The sequence below is a fragment of the Scyliorhinus torazame genome, chromosome 5 (genome assembly GCF_047496885.1).
Source record: "Scyliorhinus torazame isolate Kashiwa2021f chromosome 5, sScyTor2.1, whole genome shotgun sequence".
Taxonomy (NCBI): domain Eukaryota; kingdom Metazoa; phylum Chordata; class Chondrichthyes; order Carcharhiniformes; family Scyliorhinidae; genus Scyliorhinus; species Scyliorhinus torazame.
Genome location: NC_092711.1, coordinates 301,474,115 through 301,493,219, shown reverse-complemented (window position 1 = coordinate 301,493,219; position 19,105 = coordinate 301,474,115). Strand labels below are relative to the sequence as shown.

General features: G+C 51.3%; 1 protein-coding gene across 1 annotated transcript in view; it reads right to left on the bottom strand.

Annotated features, from left to right (window-relative positions):
- Nucleotides 1-19,105, bottom strand: part of rxfp2l (relaxin family peptide receptor 2, like) — a 158,946-nt gene that overhangs the window by 35,960 nt on the left and 103,881 nt on the right. The window contains exon 13 of the mRNA XM_072505814.1: nucleotides 11,047-11,118. Within this exon, the coding sequence (XP_072361915.1) occupies nucleotides 11,047-11,118 (72 nt within the window). The remainder of the gene's footprint in view (nucleotides 1-11,046; nucleotides 11,119-19,105) is intronic.

Sequence of the window (19,105 nt, the reverse complement as noted above, 5' to 3'; positions counted from 1 at the left end):
GCGTCGGAGCGAGGCGACCCTCTGCAAGCTCTCCCCAACAGATCCACTTTTTACTTAACTTATACTCGTTCTAATGTTTTAAAATTTAATTCTAAGACTAACATTATTACTAACCTCGCTCTTTTATCTTTTCTTTCAGGCTTGGACAACCTCCGAGGCCCATGGAGACCTTTTGACCCGACCCAACCTGACCTCCACGACCTGGAAGTGGATCGGGCCCAAACCGGAAGTGAAGCCCTAACCTCGATTTGGAGCCGACCCGGACCTCGGAGCTCCCAACCCGGCCTAACAACCGACGCCAGACGCCGGATCGCCTGGCAAAGTCCCCGGAGCTTCCGACCCGACCCCCGACGACGAGACCCGGCCCAACTCGACCCCGAGAGACCCGCCCAGTAATCCGACCCAGAGAGGCCCGCCCAGCAACCCGACCTACCTGGAGATGGAAGAAAGAAAAATCCACATGGAGGCCCGACCGGACCTACTTCAAGACCCGGCCCAGCTCCAGGAGCGCCCAGGGAGGGAGCAGACCACGGGACTCAGCCCAACCTGCCTCAGGAAGCCTCTGCTCAGGACCCCCGAAATGGCGGAGACACCACGCGAGGACCCAAACGCGCTGCAAGGTATTCACGTGCCCACAGAACGCCGGGACCCATCCAGATCGCAAACATGCCCCCCTAGCAACCCCGCTACCTCAACCAGTGCCCGGGACCCTGCCAGATGCGACCCCGGAAACGTAACCAGTGCCCTGATCCCCGCCAGCGCCCTGGACCCTGCCAGACACAACCACCTACCTTCCACAAGGTCAGACTTCTCCCATCGGATCCCAGGATCATCCAGCCGCAGCTGCCGACCGAGGAAGTGAGGGAACCGCGGTGGTCTGCAGGTTAGACTGAAGCAACGCGGTTACAAGACCCCTCTCCCCAGCATACTCCTGGCAAACGTCCAAGCGATCGAAAACAAACTGGATGAACTTAACGCCAGACTTACCTCTCAGAGGGAAGTAAGAGACTGCTGTGTGCTCTGTTTCACAGAGACATGACTCACCCCCTCCTCACCGGACTGTGCCATATAACCTGAAGGCTTCTCAATTCACTGGGCGGACCGCACCGCGTCATCAGGCAAAGCGAAGGGTGGAGGCGTTTGCCTCCTCATCAACTCCTCCTGGTGCTTGGATCTGGCGACCTGCTGCTACCCGGACCTGGAATACCTGACCATGAAGTGCAGCCCATACTATCTTCGACGTGAGTTCACTTCAGCCATTATCACAGTGGTCTACATCCCACCCCAGGCAGAAGTAAGAAGGCCCTGGACGAACTGTACACAGTTATAAACAACTACGAAACAGAACATCTGGAGGTCTTGTTCATCGTGGCCGGAGACTTCAACAAGGCCAACCTCAAGAGTGTACTGCCAAAATTCCACCAGTACATCTCCTGTCCTACCAGGGGCGACAACACTCTTGACCACTGCTACTCAAAAATCAAGGGCGCCTACCGTTCCATCCCCCGACCACACTTTGGGAAATCAGACCATAAGACGGTGCTCCTTCTCCCGGCATACAAGCAGAAACACAAGCGGGAGAATCCAGCTAAGAAGGTTGTGCAGTGCTGGTTCGAGGAAACAGAAGAGCTCTTACGTGACTGCTTAGAGAAAGTGGACTGGTCCATATTTAAGAACTCAGTGACCAACTTAAATGAGTATGCCACCACCGTCACATACTTCATCAGCAAATGTGTGGACGACTGCGTGCCAAAGAAAGCAGTACGTAAGTTCCCCAACCGGAAACAATGGCTCAATCACGAGATTGACTCCCTACTGAAGGGCAGATCTGAGGCGTTTAAGTCAGACGATCCTGATCTGTACAAGAAATCCAGGTACGACCTCCGCAAAGCCATCTGAGATGCCAAGAGAGAATATCAAACCAAGCTAGAGCCACAGACAGACTCTCAGCGGTTGTGGCAAGGACTAAACAACATAACGGACTACAAAGCGAAGCCGAGCAGTATCTCCGGCAGCAGCGCACCCCTCCCCGATGAACTCAATGCATTCTATGCTTGGTTCGAGCAGGTAACCAACAATCCGCTGTCGAGTGCCCCAGCAGCCCATAACTCACCCATACCCACCATCACAACTTCCGAAGTCAGATTGGCCTTCCTGAAAGTGAACCTGTCGTGTTATTCACCCTGGGGTAACACGGACTGCAACAGGATGCAGATGAACGGTAAAGCATACACCAAACGTAGGCATTAGTTCAATACGATTTATTGAACTTCTGTAACAATGCACACAGCTGGCTGTGGGTTGACACTCTACTACTCTAGAGTACTAACTCGAAGTGCACAAACCCTAACTTACTAGACCAGGCTAGCTCTGATCCACGTGTAGAAGGTCCTGACTGATATATATACACCCTGACTGTCACTACAGTTGTCACCAGTGGAAAGAGGCGGAGTGCTGATGCCTCGTGTGTTTTATAGTTGGAAGCCCCCCTCTGGTGTTCTGTCTGGTGATTGGTTGTGTTCTTTCCTGTATATTGATTGGCTAACCTGGGTGTCTGTCACTGCCTGTTTTTACCTCATGATATGCATGGGTGCATATTATGACATCCCCCCTTTTAAAAAAAAAATTGTCGGTTGCTCAGAGCATATACGACATGTTTACAGATATAACTATTTACAGCAAATGGCGAGTGAAGGCATATGTCCATGTAAGGTCTCTAGCGTACTGATACAGAACAATATGTACAAAGGAAACATTTACAAGTCCAATCTCTGGGGCTGGCGTCGGATCCTTGTCAACCGCCTGAGAGGTGACGGTGGGGACGACTGTGCCTTGACAGGCAGGATTGCAGCCAGATTGGAGTCCTCGTGGAGCGAGGTCTCCGGAAAAGGCATAACGACAGCTGAGAACGTGAGGTCCGGTGGTGGGCAGGCAGGTTTGCATAGTGCCCTTCTGTTGCGCCTGACAATGGATCCATCAGCCATGCGAACCACGAACGACCTGGGAGCAGCCTGTCGAACAACAAACAGCTGGAGCTGACCAGCCTCCACCAGGCAACTTGATGCAAACAGCATCTTCCGGATAGAGCACAGGCAAATCAGTAGCATGAGCATCGTATGTCAGCTTTTGCTGGTTTCTGAGTTGCTGCATCTTTTGCAGCACTGGGAGGTGATCCAGGTCAGGTAAACGAATGGCCGGCACAGTCGTCCACAGGTCACGATTCATAAGGAGTTGTGCCGGTGGACAGAGGGGTTTCCCTGTACGCCAAGAGCGCAAGATTAAAGTCAGAAGCTGAATCCGCAGACTTGCAGAGCAGTTGCTTCACAATATGGACCCCTTTTTCGACCTTCCTGTTAGATTGCCGGTAATGTGGGCTCGAGGTAATGTGCTTGAACTGGTATAGCTTCGCGAAGTTGGACCACTCTTGACTGTAGAAGCAGGGACCGTTATCGCTCATGACAGTGAGCGGAATACCATGCCTGGGAAATGTCTCCTTGCAGGCCTTGATGACAGTCCTTGATGTGAGGTCGGACAGTTTCACTACTTCGGGGTAACTAAAGAAGTAGTCAACTATAAGCACATAGTCATGCCCATTGGCGTGAAAAAGGTCAATTCCCATCTTAGACCACGGAGAGGTCATGATCTCGTGTTGCTGGAGTGTTTCTTTGGGCTGAGCAGGCTGGAAACGCTGGCAAGTCGCACAATTGAGGACCATGTTGGATATGTCCTCGTTGATGCCAGGCCAATAGACAGCCTGCCAGGCCCTGCGCCTGCATTTCTCAATACCGAGGTGTACCTCGTGGATCTGTTTGAGCACTAAGCTCGGAGGCTGCGAGAAATAACGATACGATCCAGCTTGAGGACGATCCCCTCGACAATTGTTAGGTCATTCTTGACATTAAAGATCTGGGGGCATTGCTCTTTCTGCCAACCATTTGCAAGGTGATGTAGGACCCGCTGCAGAAGAGGGTCCTTGGCAGTCTCTTCTCGAATGTTGACGACTCGTTCATCTGAGGGCAGGAGGTTGCTGGCACACAGTTGCACTTGTGCCTCAATTTGGCGGATAAAGTCGACCTGTTCACAGGGCGAGGTGATGGCGTGAGACAGGGCATCCGCAATGATTAGCTCCTTGCCCGGTGTGTAAACCAATTTTAAATCATACCTGCGGAGTCGAAGGAGAATGCGCTGAAGCCTGGGCGTCATGTCATTCAAGTCCTTGTGAATGATATGGACGAGGGGTCTGTGGTCAGTCTCTACTGTGAAGGTTGGTAGACCGTAGACGTAATCATGGAACTTTACAATACCGGTGAGGAGGCCCAGGCACTCTTTCTCTATATGAGCATACCACCGCTCAGTGGGAGTCATGGTCCTGGACGCATAGGCCACTGGAGCCCAGGACGAGGAGTCATCCTTCTGGAGGAGCACCGCACCAATGCCGTCCTGGCTGGCGTCCGTGGAGATTTTTGTCTCCCACTCTGGGTCAAAAAACACTAGTAGCGGAGCAGTGGTGAGCTTTGCCTTTAACCCGAGCCACTCTGCTTGATGTGTGGATAGCCACTGAATGGCAGTGGACTTCTTCACCAGATGCCTGGGAGCCGTGGTGTGTGATGCGAGGTTGGGAATGAACTTGCCCACTAAGTTAACCATACCCAGGAAGCGGAGTACCGCCTTTTTGTCTTTCAGGGTCTTCATGGTGTTGCTGGCCTTGACTTTGTCCGAGTCCGGTTGCAAGCCCTGCTGGTATATTTGATCACCCAAAAACTTGATTGATGACATGCCAAAGGAGCATTTGGCCTTGTTCAACTTGAGGCCGTTGGCATGTATGCGTCTAAAGACTTGTTGGAGATGAGATATGTTTTCCTCTGGGGTCGTGGAGCATATAATGATGCCATCAACAGGACTTCCGGTGACAGCGGGCAGGAGACAGCCGCACAGTGGAGGGCTCCCGTTCGGGAACGGCATTTTCGGGGCTTTAAGCCCAGTCCCAGGGTCCACGGAGGCGGCAAAAGCAGGGAGAAGGCACAGAGGAGGCACAGTGAAGGCACAGTAAAGAAAATGTCGAGGGTGAGCAAAAAAACGGCCGTAGAAAAAACAGCTGAAGGTCCGTCGGGAAGTAGAAAGGTCACCGCGGGGTCACCAAGGAAAATGGAGGCTGGAGCACCAGGGCTGAAGAAATAACTAAGGTGATGGCTGCAGAATTCGAAAGGCAGTTTACAAAATACATGGAGACAATGAGGAGGGAGATGAGGGAGGTTTTGAGTGTGCTGGTGGAGGAGGCGATTTCCCCGGTGACAATGGCGGTGGCGAGCGCAGTGGCGGAGGTGCGAGAGCAAGGGGAGGTGCTGAAGGAAGTGGAGGAGACATTATTGCAGCATGGTGATCAACTTACCTCGATGGGGAAGGAGATGCGGAAGGTGATGGAGATTAACAAGGATCTGCGAGGAAAAATGGAAGACCTGGAAAACAGATCCAGACAACAGAATTTGAGGATTGTGGGGCTGCCCGAAGGAGTTGAAGGGCTGAGGACGACGGAGTATTTTGCCGCAATGCTGGCGAAGCTATGGGGGGAGGGGAAGGATCCCTCCTGATATGAACTGGATCGGGCTGATCGGTCGTGGAGGCCTGTACCAAAGGCGAGTGAGCCGCCAAGGGTAGTGACTCTGTGCTTCCGTAGGTACATTGTGAAGGAGAAGGTCCTGTGCTGGGCCAAGCAGAAGCGGGTGGTGCAGTGGGCTGGAGCTGGTATACGTGTATACCAGGACTTTACGGTGGAGTTGGCAAGGAGGCGGGCTGCCTTCAACCGGGTGAAGAGGGCACTGTACATTAGCAAGGTGCAGTGCGGCATTGTATATCCAGCGAAGCTGAGGGTGACCTACAAGTTCAAGGACTTTTATTTTGGAACGGCGGAAGCAGCGGCGGGGTTTGCAAAGGCAGAAGGACTGTGGCAGAACTGAGAAATTGAGAAATGGTCATGTGCCAATGTAACCTCATGTCTGTATTTTGTTCTTTTTTGTTTCACTGCGTGCGGGTGTATGGGCTAAAGAAGCCAATGTTGTATATATTTGGACAAGGGAAGTGATGGGACTTTCACTCGAAATGAGGGTTCTTTGGGGTGTAGGTGGATATGCGGGGTTTGTGTGCTAAAAGGGGATCTCTGTGCTTTCCTATGGGCCGGGCAAGGGAGAATGGGACCCGGGCGGGGGCCTCCACGCTGTCCGGTTTAAGCTGGCCAGTGAACGGGAGTGAGGTGGGGGGAGGGGCTGCGGCCATGGGAGCCTGGCAGAACAGGGTCCGAGTGGTCTAGCCGGGGTAGAAAGTCGGGGGGAAGGAACCGAGGTTGGGGGGACGAGTTTTACAAGAGGCAGTGGACGGGAGGAGTTGGAGATGGGGGGATGGGGTTACAACTCTTGGGTATCATGTACGGTACTCTTTCAGAGGTTGGATGGCATTGAGTGTAGCGGGGTGGGGGGGGGGGGAGTGGACTCTATAGGTTAATGGTGACCATGGGCGGTCCCGGACTCCTTTTTCTTTTTCTCCTTTGTTTTTTGTTTCCACCGTGGTTGTTTTATTGGATGCATATATTGACAGGTGGGCCGTTGTTTGGGGTGGTGGGAGGATGGGATCGTTGGTATTGTTAAGGGGATTGATTTTGTATTTGTTACCGTTTACTGTTTGTGTGTGGGGTGTAAATTTTGAACGAAAATGTGAAAATGGAGAATAAAAAACATTTAAAAACTTTTTTAAAAATGACATCATCAACATAAACCTGCACACCCTCAATCCCCTCCAGCATCTGTTCCATGATCCTGTGAAAGATTTCAGAGGTTGAAACAATGCAGAGGACATGGCATGTATGCGCTGGATGAGATTGAGTAGCTTGCATGCATGGGCACCAAGCAGGGAAGCCTTGTCAGGCTTGACGATTCTGAATCGCAGTGTGGCTTTGATGGCCTTGTTGGCGACATGCAGGTGACAAGACCCTAAGGCAGTTATGGCATTGCCATTATAATCAAGCAGCTGGCAGGCAGGCGGAAGAATTTTTGGCTGCCTTTGGATGCGAGCAAGATCTGCTTGAAATATGAGATTGGCTGAAGCACCAGTGTCCAGCTTGAACCGGATGCTGCATTGGTTGACTTGTACGACAGCACGCCATTCGTCCGCAGAATCCACGTTGAGGATGGGTTGGCGTGTTGCTGAATTTGAGGAGGCCTTGTCATACGTGGTAATGATGCCCACACAATATGGGGACTCCAGGCAGTCGTCCTCTGGATCCGTGGTGTTACCAGGTTCCGAATCCAGCAGCTCTTGCTGCACACTTCGAACTCGTTTGCGTTGGAACTGGGATTGCTGGCCCACAATCGGAGGTGCAGACCTGCACAAGGCTGCATAATGGCCAGGCTTCCCACAATTTAAACATCGCCTGCCTCTTGCAGGGCATTGCCGCTTTAAGTGGGCGGTGCCACAGTTCGGGTACGTCATGAAGTTGACGTTGTTACGCACCGTGCGTCGTCACACATGCGCAGTGTGGTCAGTCGCCGCTCGCACCTGTGCAGTGTGGTCTTCGGCTGCTTCGTTCTCTCGTCGATGGTGCGCATGCGTGGGACCACGGGAAAAGCGCGCGAAATGGCCACCTTCATCGATGCTAAGGCGCCGCATTCGGGCGATGGCCTGTACACGCTCTGCCTCATGGGAGGCAAGTTGGTCCTGTTCTGCCTATTTAAGGCGGGAGTAGCGACTTTTCGCCTGTTCATGCACTTTACATGTCTCGATGGCTACTGGCAGGGTCATGTTTTTTATTTTTAGGAGCTGCTCCCGCAGGGCGTCGGAGTGGATGCCAAACACGATCTGATCCCTGATGAGGGAATCAGCGGTGTCACCGTAGTTGCAGGATTGCATTAATATGTGGAGATGAGTTAGAAAGGATTGGAAAGGTTCATCCTTACCCTGAAGGTGTTGCTGGAAGACATTGCGCTCAAAGCTCTCATTCGTTTTGACTTCACAGTGACTGTTGAATTTGGCTAATACGGTCTGGAACTTGGTCTTGTCCTCGCCGTCGGCAAAAGTGAACGAATTGAAGATTTGGATGGCCTGGTCCCCCGCAGTCGATAGGAGCAGTGCAATTTTTCTGGCATCGGACGCATCCTTGAGGCCCGAGGCCTCAATGTATAGACTGAATTTCTGCTTGAAGACCTGCCAGTTGGCACCGGGATTTCCGGAGATCCGGAGCTGTGGAGGGGCCTGGATCTTCTCCATGCCGCTGGAAGGTACGTGCTGGTCGTCACTGAATTATTCAAGGTAAATTACTTAGATGAAGTATACTCCTGGTATCATGTCGTGTTATTCACCCTGGGGTAACACGGACTGCAACAGGATGCAGATGAATGGTAAAGTATACACCACCAAACGTAGACGTTGGTTCAATACGATTTATTGAAATTCTATAACAATGCACACAGCTGGCTGTGGGTTGACACTCTACTATTCTAGGTGTACTAACTCTAACTTACTAGACCAGGCTAGTTCTGATCCATGTGTAGAAGGTGTTGACTGATATATACACCCTGTCACTACAGTTGTCACCAGTGGAAAGAGGCGTAGTGCTGATGCCTAGTGTGTTTTATAGTTGAAAGCCCCCCTCTGGTGTTCTGTCTGGTGATTGGTTGTGTTCTTTCCTGTATGTTGATTGGCTAACCTGGGTGTCTGTCACTGCCTGTTTTTACCTCATGATGTGCATGGGTGCATATTATGACAGAACCCTCGGAAGGCAACCGGCCCAGACGGGATCCCTGGTCGTGCACTCAGAGCCTGCGCGGACCAGCTGGCAGAGGTATTCACGAACATCTTTAACCTGTCCCTACCCCACTCCGAGGTCCCCACCTGCTTCAAGAAGACCACCATTATACCGGTGCCAAAGAAGAACCAGGCAACGTGCCTCAATGACTACCGTCCGGTAGCCCTGACTTCAGTCATAATGAAGTGCTTCGAGAGATTGATCATGAAGCGCATCACCTCCATACTCTCAGAACACCTTGATCCACTGCAATTCGCATACCGTCACAACGGGTCCACAGCAGACGCCATTTCCCTAGCCCTACATTCACCCCTAGAGCATCTCGACAACAATGACTCCTACATCAGACTCCTATTTATTGACTACAGCTCCGCCTTCAACACCATAATCTCAGCCAAGCTCATATCAAAGCTCCAAAACCTAGGACTTGGCTCCCCACTCTGCAACTGGATCCTCAATTTTCTGACCAACAGATCACAGTCAGTAAGAATGAACAACAACACCTCCTCCACAATAGTCCTCAATACCAGGGCCCCGCAAAGCTGCGTACTTAGCCCCCTACTCTACTCCCAGTACACACACGACTGCGGGGCAAAATCTGGTTCCAACTCCACCTACAAGTTTGCTGACGATACGACCATAGTAGGCCGGATCTCGAATAACGACGAGTCAGAATACAGGAGGGAGATAGAGAACCTAGTGGAGTGGTGCAGCGACAACAATCCCTCCCTCAATGCTAGCAAAACTAAAGAGGTGGTCATTGACTTCAGGAAGCAAAGTACTGTACACACCCCTGTCAGCATCAACGGGGCCGAGGTGGAGATGGTTAGCAGTTTCAAATTCCTAGGGGTGCACATCTCCAAAAATCTGTCCTGGTCCACCTACGTCGACGTTACCACCAGGAAAACACAACAGCGCCTATACTTCCTCAGTAAACTAAGGAAATTCGGCATGTCCACATTAACCCTTACCAACTTTTACAGATGCACAATAGAAAGCATCTTATCTGGCTGCATCACAGCCTGGTATGGCAACTGCTCGGTCCAGGACCGCAAGAAACTTCAGAGTCATGAACACCGCCCAGTCCATCACACGAACCTGCCTCCCATCCATTGACATCTCCCGCTGCCTGGGGAAAGCAGGCAGCATAATCAAAGACCCCTTCCACCATGCTTACTCACTCTTCCAACTTCTTCTTGTGGGCAGCACGGTAGCATTGTGGATAGCACAATTGCTTCACAGCTCCAGGGTCCCAGGTTCGATTCCGGCTTGGGTCCCTGTCTGTGCGGAGTCTGCACATCCTCCCCGTGTGTGCGTGGGTTTCCTCCGGGTGCTCCGGTTTCCTCCCACAGTCCAAAGATGTGCAGGTTAGGTGGATTGGCCATGATAAATTGCCCTTAGTGTCCAAAATTGCCCTTAGTGTTGGGTGGGGTTACTGGGTTATGGGGATAGGGTGGAGGTGTTGACCTTGGGTAGGGTGCTCTTTCCAAGAGCCGGTGCAGACTCGATGGGCTGAATGGCCTCCTTCTGCACTGTAAATTCTATGTTAAATTCTTTGTTAAATTCCATCGGGCAGGAGATACAGAAGTCTGAGAACACGCACGAACAGACTCAAAAACAGCTTCTTCCCCGCTGTTACCAGACTCCTAAATGACCCTCTTATGGACTGACCTCATTAACACTACACCCTGTATGCTTCATCCGATGCCGGTGCTTATGTAGTTACATTATATACCTTGTGTTGCCCTATTATGTATTTTCTTTTATTCCCTTTTCTTCCCATGTACTTAATGATCTGTTGAGCTGCTCGCAGAAAAATAAATTTCACTGTACCTCGGTGCACGTGACAATAAACAAATCCAATCCAATCCAGAGAAGGTTACAGTGTTGTTTCCCTCTGGTCTACTTGTCTTAAGAAAGCAAAAGACTGGAGTATAAATTCATTATAATAAATACTAAATTATTGACACCCACAAGTACGTACTTGAACAAAGCTGGGATATTGCCCAACTTTTTATTTCTATTGAGTTTCAGTTTGTTTCTTCTCTAATTTTTGTTTATAAACTTGGAGTTCAGCCATATGTTCACCACACCATTGAGTTTGAAGATGAATAGTCAAACGTAGCCATCTGCTGTGAGCCTGGATTTGGCCCTCGTTCGGTGGGAAAGTTGTCACTTCACCAAAAAGAAAACTGAACATCCAGTAACCAGACACATGTTCTACCAACGATCAAAGAAAGATAAACTGTACTCACAGTGACTTGAGAGTAACAAGGTGGTCAAACTGATCTTTGTGGATATAGTTCATCGGGTTATGCGATAAATTGCTGTAAAGCACCAGAAAATACATGAGAACTTGGGTACATTTTTCAAAACTTCTTTAAGGCCCGAGAAATATTTAACCTTAACATTCCAGTAAATCCCATGTTGTGAGTAGTTCAAAATTATTTTTCCACCTTCATTTTCTCTTCTGAAGTTATTTATTTCTTGTTAGGGCGATGGTCAGCCTCCTGTACCTACATTGCTCAAATAGCCTTTCTTTGTGTGGCGGTAGGTTAGTTGACAGTGGGACCATTCCAGCTGGAACTAATCTTTTGCTTGTCTAACTTTCATCAATACTCCTCCTGTCACCAATGAATGTCTACACATGGGCACTTTCCAGCAGGGGCCACTGGGCAGTGATCATGACTGGAACTTTTGCGGAATGTCCCTTCTTAGGGCACTGAGGCCATTTCTCAAACATCCAAATGTATTAATATTGAGATCAGCTAACTCAGCACAGACAGAAGAACTTTATGACCTTTATGGATCAGTTTCATACCAGACAGTGCATCTATCTACAGGGCCATGAGGAGAGCAAATCAAATCGCTTTGATAGCATTATGGCTGTCAAGTAACTGTTTTTTGTTGTGTGCATGAAATGACCGTTAAAGGAACACAAAAGGTATACATCCTTGGAATACTGTAAGATAACACACTGAGTGTCTATGCAGGATAGAGGAATTTGGTGACGATGGCCCTACATTGGATTGGTCCACGATTCTGCTTGGTAAAGTACTGCAGTGATTTGCCGTTGCCTTCTACAGTAAAAGTGACCTGGAAACTCTCCCACTCATACTGCCTGCCACCCAGCGTATTGGAAGGATTTGTAGCCTGATAATCAACCTGTTTGGCCATGTTAAGAACACATAGCCATCAATTCCTGAAGTGGGACTTGAACTCAGAGCTTCTGGCCCAGATGTGGTGATGCTACCACTGCACCAAAGACCTCTCTGCAAGATCCTTGTGCTTTAACAGCAGAACTACCAAGGCGACAAAGGAGCCACCCTATGAAGTGAAATGCATGCATGGAAATCTCAGGTGGAATTTAATGGCCATTCTAGGAATGGGCTGACAGGTTGGTGGGGAAAGGAGATAGGCAATAGAATCATATGCAATGCCAGCTTGCCTTTAGACCAATTGTGGCCTTTACATAGACAAATAATGGTCACCTCAGGGCCTCCTCCTGCTGCTGCTGTTATATTATCAGTGGCGGGAGGTGTTTGGGGGCTGAGGCGAGTCCCACCTGTTCAAGCACCCTGTGCCCAATGGAGGTCCCTCCCTCCTCTGTATGCCCTCCGTCTGCAGCCCTCAGCAGTGGATGTTGCTGCTGGTATTGCTGTTGGAAACAGGGCGCTTCTGGCCATATGATTAACCAGCATCTCTCGGCGGTTGGTCTTCATCCCAAGCAGAGACGTACTTACCTCTGACTTTTCAGCTGGGACAGTTGGGGCCACTGTCTCCTTGTAAAATTCCAGACATAGAAACAGGAATATGCCATTTAGCTCCTTGAGTCTATTCTGCCTGGCCTAATGCTCTGGAGACATGGGTTCACGGTGACCATGAAACTATCATTGATTGTTGTAAAATCCAACTGGTTCACTCATTTCCTTTTGGGATGGAGATCTGCCATCTTTACCTGGTCTGGCCTACATATGACTCCAGACACACAGTAATATGCTTGACACTTAATTGTCCTCTAAATGACCTGACACCACTCAGTTCGAGGACAATTAGGGCCAGCAAAGCCCCACACCTCATGAATGAATTTTAAAAAACACTATGGGATACAACCATGGGCTGGTTTAGCACAGTGGGCTAAACAGCTGGCTTGTAATGCAGGACAATGCCAGCAGTGCGGGTTCAATTCCTGTACCGGCCTTCCCGAACAGGCGCCAGAATGTGGCGACTAGGGGCTTTTCACAGTAATTTCATTGAAGCCTACTTGTGACAATAAGCGATTATTATTAACCATAGTTTGTGTATTCGATCCTCACAATTTAATCCTTGGGCCTGAATTTTCCTTGAGAGAGAATGAAAATAGGCAATTTGACCCCCTGACACAAATATAAGTGACAGATGAGAGGCTTTTCGGCCTGTTTTTCCCATTCTGCACAGAACCCTGGGCGTCATTCTCCGACCCCCCGCCGGGTCGGAGAATGGCCGTTGGCCGCCGTGAATCCCGCCCCCGCCGAAGTCTCCGCTCCCGGAGATTGGGCGGGGGCGGGAATCCGGCCGCGCCGGTTTGCGGGACCCCCCGCTGGATTCTCCGGGCCGGATGGGCCGAAGTCCCGCCCAGGAATTGCCTGTCCCGCCGACGTAAATCAAACCTGGTATTTACCGGCGGGACCAGGCGGCGTGGGCGGGCTCCGGGGTCCTGGGGGCGATCTGACCCCGGGGGGTGCCCCCACGGTGGCCTGGCCCGTGATCGGGGCCCACCGATCCGCGGGCGGGCCTGTGCCGTGGGGGCACTCTTTCCCTTCCGCCTCCGCTCCGGCCTCCACCATGGCGGAGGCGGAAGAGACTCTCCCCACTGCGCATGCGCGGAAACTGACAGCGGCCGCTGACGCTCCCGCGCATGCGCTGGGAAACTGACAGCGGCCGCTGATGCTCCCGCGCATGCGCCGCATTTCCGCGCCAGCTGGCGGGGAAACAAACGCCATTTCCGCCAGCTGGCGGGGCGGAAATCCCTCCGGTGTCGGCCTAGCCCCTCAATGTTGGGGCTAGGCCGCCAAAGATGCGGAGTCTTCCGCACCTTTGGGCCGGCGCGATGCCCGTCTGATTGGCGCCGGCTTTGGCGCCAGTCAGCGGACATCCCGCCGTTGGGGGAGAATTTCGCTCCCTATGTTTCCCCCAGACCTAGTAAAATGTGTCCTATTATGGACTTAATCCAGCCACTTAATTCCCCGAGGGAACATTCTGTATAAATAATTGATTCCAAGAGTAATCAAGCAAAATTGATGAATATCCATCCATCTTTTCATCTCTATTATTTAACTCTGGCTTGCTGCCATCCACAAACTACATTCATGTAAACTCCCACAATTTCTCCTCCAGCATTTGCTGCAGAAAAACTAAGTGCAGCATTTTGGCATTTTAGTTTATACTAATTCCTATAACCTTCACTCCACTATCTGAGGTCAAACATAGAAGTCACTGTACAAAATTAGCGAAGCAATGCCATTGTTAAGTTGCTGATTGCAGTTGGGTCCTACAAACACATTGTTTTAATTTTAATTTGATGGGGGGGTTGCTATCATATGCTTTCTGAAACAGTGCGCAGAATCATTCAGAGCGGGCTATACTTGGAATGGGATTGGAGGCTCCAGGTTAGAGATGGACAGGGGCCACAAAAAGTTTCTTGGAACATGATAATCCTTTTGCTGTTGGAACCAAAGATCTGCTATCAATGGAGAACAACTGATCAAGAATGAATAATGGGAATGGATATTTTTGGGGTTTGCTTAATTACCTTTGGGGGCTGGGACATATTCTACAGAAGTAGTGGGCGGAATGGAATTGATAGCAGTGCGCACGGCACAACGTGACCAGTAGATGCCGGGAGTAGGAATTAACGGGTATTTTTCAAATTGGCAGGCAGTGACTAGTGGGGTAGTAAGGACCCCAGCTATTCACAATATATATTACTGATTTAGATGAGGGAACAAAATGTAATATCTCCAAATTTACTGATGACACCAAGTTGTGTGGGAGGGTGAGCTGTGAGGAGGATGCAGAGGTCCTTCAGTGTGATTTGGCCAAGTTGAGTGAGTGGGCAAATGAATGGCAGATGCAGTATAATTTGGAGAAATGCGAGGTTATCCACTTTGGTAGCAAAAGCAAGAAAGCAGACTATTATCTCAATGGCCATAAATTAGGAGGGGATTGTGCAATGAGACCTAGGTGTCTTCTTACACCAGTCACTGAAGGTAAGCATGCAGGTACAGTAGGCGGTAAAGAAGGCAAATGGTTTGTTGGCAAGAGAATTCAAGTACAGGAACAGTGATGTCTGCTGCAATTATACAGGGCCTTGGTGAAGCCACACCTGGAATATTGTATGCAGTTTTGGTCTCCTTATCTGAGGAAGGATGTTCTTGCTCTGGAGGGATTGCAACAAAGGTTTAGCAGATTGATTCCTGAGATGGCGGGATGACGTATGAGGAGGGATGGAAATGGTTAGGATTTTATTCGCTGGAGTTCAGAAGAATGAGGGAGGATCTCATAGAAACCTATAAAATTCTAACAGGACTAAACAAGGTAGGTGCAGGAAGGATGTTCCCGATGGTGGGTGTGTCCAGAACCAGGGGTCACGGTCTGAGGATATGGGGCAGACCATTTCGGACAGAGATGAGAAGACATTTCTTCACCCAGAGAGTGGTTGACCAGTGGAATTCATTATCAGAAAGTAATTGAGGCCAAAACATTGCATGTTTTCAAGAGAGTTAGATGCAGCATTTAGGGAGACGGGATCAAAGAATATGGGGGGAAAGCGGGATTAGGCTATTGAGTTGGATGATCAGTCATGATCAAAATGAATGCCGGAGCAGGCTTGAAGGATTGAATGGCCTCCTCCTGCTCCTATCTATGTTTGTATGAGATCCCACTTCCGGGATCTACCCGGTCTGCCATGCCTCGCGAGATCCAAGGATGGCACTGCTACCTGGGTGTCTGCCTGGCACTGCTAAAGTGCCCACATGGCACTGCCAAGGAGCCAAGCTGGCAATTCTTTGCATGCCAGTGATTGGGCTGGGGTGAGCCCTTTGCAGGTGTAGGGGGCCATGGGGACCTCCTGAAAGTGAGTTGGGGCGACTTCTGGTTGCGGCGATGCACTGCTAAGCCGCACGTTTCGACAGCTCCCGTTCTAACGGACTTTTGGGCTCTTTCTGGGAGCCCCAACGGAATTTTTTTTGGACCAAACCCAGTGTGGGGTGACGAAGGAAGTGTATGGAAAGGATCGGTGATAGTGGCCAGATTGCGAAGGATCCTTTGGAGCAGCGGCAGAGAAGAGAAGGAAGAAGCAAGATGGCGACGGATGGAGCCCAGACGACATGGGGCCCGGACCAGCAGGAATTCCTCCAACGGTGTGTGGAGGAATTAAAGAAGGAAGTGCTGGGGCTGATGTTATTGGCAATCGAAGGGCTAAAAGAAACGCAAAAGGCCCAGGCGATAGAGCTCCGTGGGGTGAAGGCGAAGGCATCTGAGAACGAGGATGAGATTCTGGGCCTAGCGGTAAAAATGGAGACGCATGAGGCGCTACATAAGAGGTGTATCGAAAGGCTCGAAGTCCTGGAGAACAGCTCGAGGAGAAAGAACCTCCGGATTCTGGGTCTCCCCGAGGGAGTGGAGGGAGCTGACGTTGGGGCTTATGTGAGCATGATGCTCCATTCGCTAATGGGAGCTGAGGCCCCCTCGGGCCCCCTGGAGGTAGAAGGGGCTCACCGTGTCCTTGTGAGGAGACCAAAGGCTGGAGAACCACCTAGGGCGATAGTGGTGAGATTTCACCGCTTCACCGACAGAGAGGCGGTTTTGAGCTGGGCCAAGAAGGTACGGAGCAGCAGGTGGGGCACTGCGGTGATACGAGTGTATCAGGACTGGAGCGCGGAGGTGGCGAGAAGGAGGGCGAGCTTTAATCGGGCCAAGGCGGTGCTTCACAAGAAGAAAATAAAGTTTGGGCTGCTGCAGCCGGCGCAATTGTGGGTCACGCACCAAGGCAAACATTACTACTTTGAAACGTCGGATGAGGCATGGACCTTCATCCAAGAAGAGAGATTGGACCAGAACTGAGGGACTGATGCTGTAGGGGAGACGACGGTGCCGATGTTTAGAAATGTAAATTGGGGAATGGGAGGTTCACAGTATCGGGACGATAGACGGGGTTTTTTCTCTTCTTGACAGGGGGACACTGAGAAATGTGGGCGTCGGTGGAAGAAGGGACTGAGGGGGGGGATGGGGAATGGGGGAGCTGCGCCCTGGGGGCGGGGCCGATCCAGGAAAGCGCGGGTTTTTTCCCGCGCTAGGGAAATGATGGCAGGAAGATAGGCGCAAGAAGGATGAGAGTTCCACACACGGGGTGGGTCAAGGAGAGAGCGGGGGATGCCGGGGTCAGTTGGAGTCAGCTGACTTTCGGAAGCATCATGGGGGGAGTAACCATGCTAGATGGGGATCTAGCGGAGGGGCGGGGGGTCAACTGGGTTGCTGCTGGGAGCGAGAGGGAGCTGGCAAGGGAAGAGGTGGTCGGGACGGGAGTGCGCCGCTTGGGGGACGAGTGGGTGCGCGGGACCTGGACGGGGGACTGGCCTAGAATAGGGGATGGCTAATCGGCGGGGGGGGGGGGGGGGGGGGGGGGGACCCAATCCGGCTGATCACGTGGAATGTGAGAGGCCTAAATGGGCCGATTAAGAGGGCCCGAGTGTTCGCGCACTTAAAAGGACTGAAGGCAAACGTGGTCATGCTTCAGGAGACGCATCTGAAGGTGGCGGATCAGGTTAGGTTAAGGAAAGGATGGGTGGGACAGGTGTTCCACTCAGGGTTGGACGCGAAAAATAGAGGGGTGGCGATATTGGTGGGGAAACGGGTGTTGTTCGAGGCTAGGAATATAGTGGTGGACAACGGTGGTAGATATGTGATGGTGAGTGGTAGATTGCAGGGAAAGGAGGTTGTGCTGGTAAATGTATATGCCCCGAACTGGGACGACGCGGGATTTATGAAGCGGATGCTGGGACGTATCCCGGACCTGGAGGTGGGAAGCCTGGTAATGGGGGGGGGGATTTCAATACTGTGCTGGATCCAGGGTTAGATCGGTCTAGATCCAGGACCGGAAGAAGGCCGTCAGCGGCCAAGGTGCTCAGGGGGTTCATGGAGCAAATGGGGGCAGTGAATCCGTGGAGATTTGCCAGGCCGTTGGCCAAAGAGTTCTCCTTTTTCTCCCATGTCCATAAGGTATACTCCCGGATAGATTTCTTTGTTTTGAGCAGGGCACTGATTTCGAGGGTGGCAGGAACGGAGTATTCGGCCATAGCCGTTTCAGACCATGCCCTGCACTGGGTGGATCTGGAACTAGGAGAGGAGAGGGAACAGCGCCCACTCTGGCGACTGGATGTGGGACTGTTGGTGAATGAGGCGGTCTGTGGAAGGGTGCGGGGATGTATTGAGAGGTACCTGGAGGCCAATGATGACGGTGAGATCCAGGTGGGAGTAGTATGGGAAGCGCTGAAGGCGGTGGTTAGGGGAGAGTTGATCTCCATTAGGGCTTACAAGGAGAAAAAAGAGGGCAAAGAAAGGGAGATATTAGTGGGGCAGATTTTGAGTGTGGATAAAAGATATGCGGAGGCCCCGAATGAAGGACTATATAGAGAGAGGCGAAGACTTCAGACGGAGTTTGACCTGCTGACCACAGTGAAGGCAGAGGCACAGTGGAGGAAGGCACAGGGGATGAGATACGAATATGGGGAAAAGGCGAGCCGGCTGCTGGCCCACCAGCTTCGTAAGAGGATAGTGGCGAGGGAAATAGGGGGAGTCAGGGATGAAATTGGAACTACGGAGCGAAGAGCAGGGAAGGTAAATGAGGTGTTTAAGACCTTTTATGAGAGGCTATATAGGTCCCAACCCCCGGAGGGAAAAGAGGGGATGCAACAGTTTCTGGACCAACTAAGGTTCCCGAGGGTGGAGGAGCAGGAGGTGGCAGGTCTGGGGGCGTCAATTGGGATGGATGAGGTGACTAAAGGGCTGGGGAACATGCAGGCAGGGAAGGCCCCGGGACCAGGCGGGTTCCCGGTGGAATTTTACAGGAAATATGTGGACTTGTTGGCCCCGCTGCTGGCGAGAACCTTTAACGAGGCCAGAGAAGGGGGGACTCTACCCCCGACAATGTCGGAGGCGACGATATCGCTAATCCTGAAGCGGGATAAAGATCCGCTGCAATGCGGGTCATATAGGCTTATCTCGCTCCTGAATGTGGACGCCAAGTTGCTGGCAAAAGTGCTAGCGACGAGGATC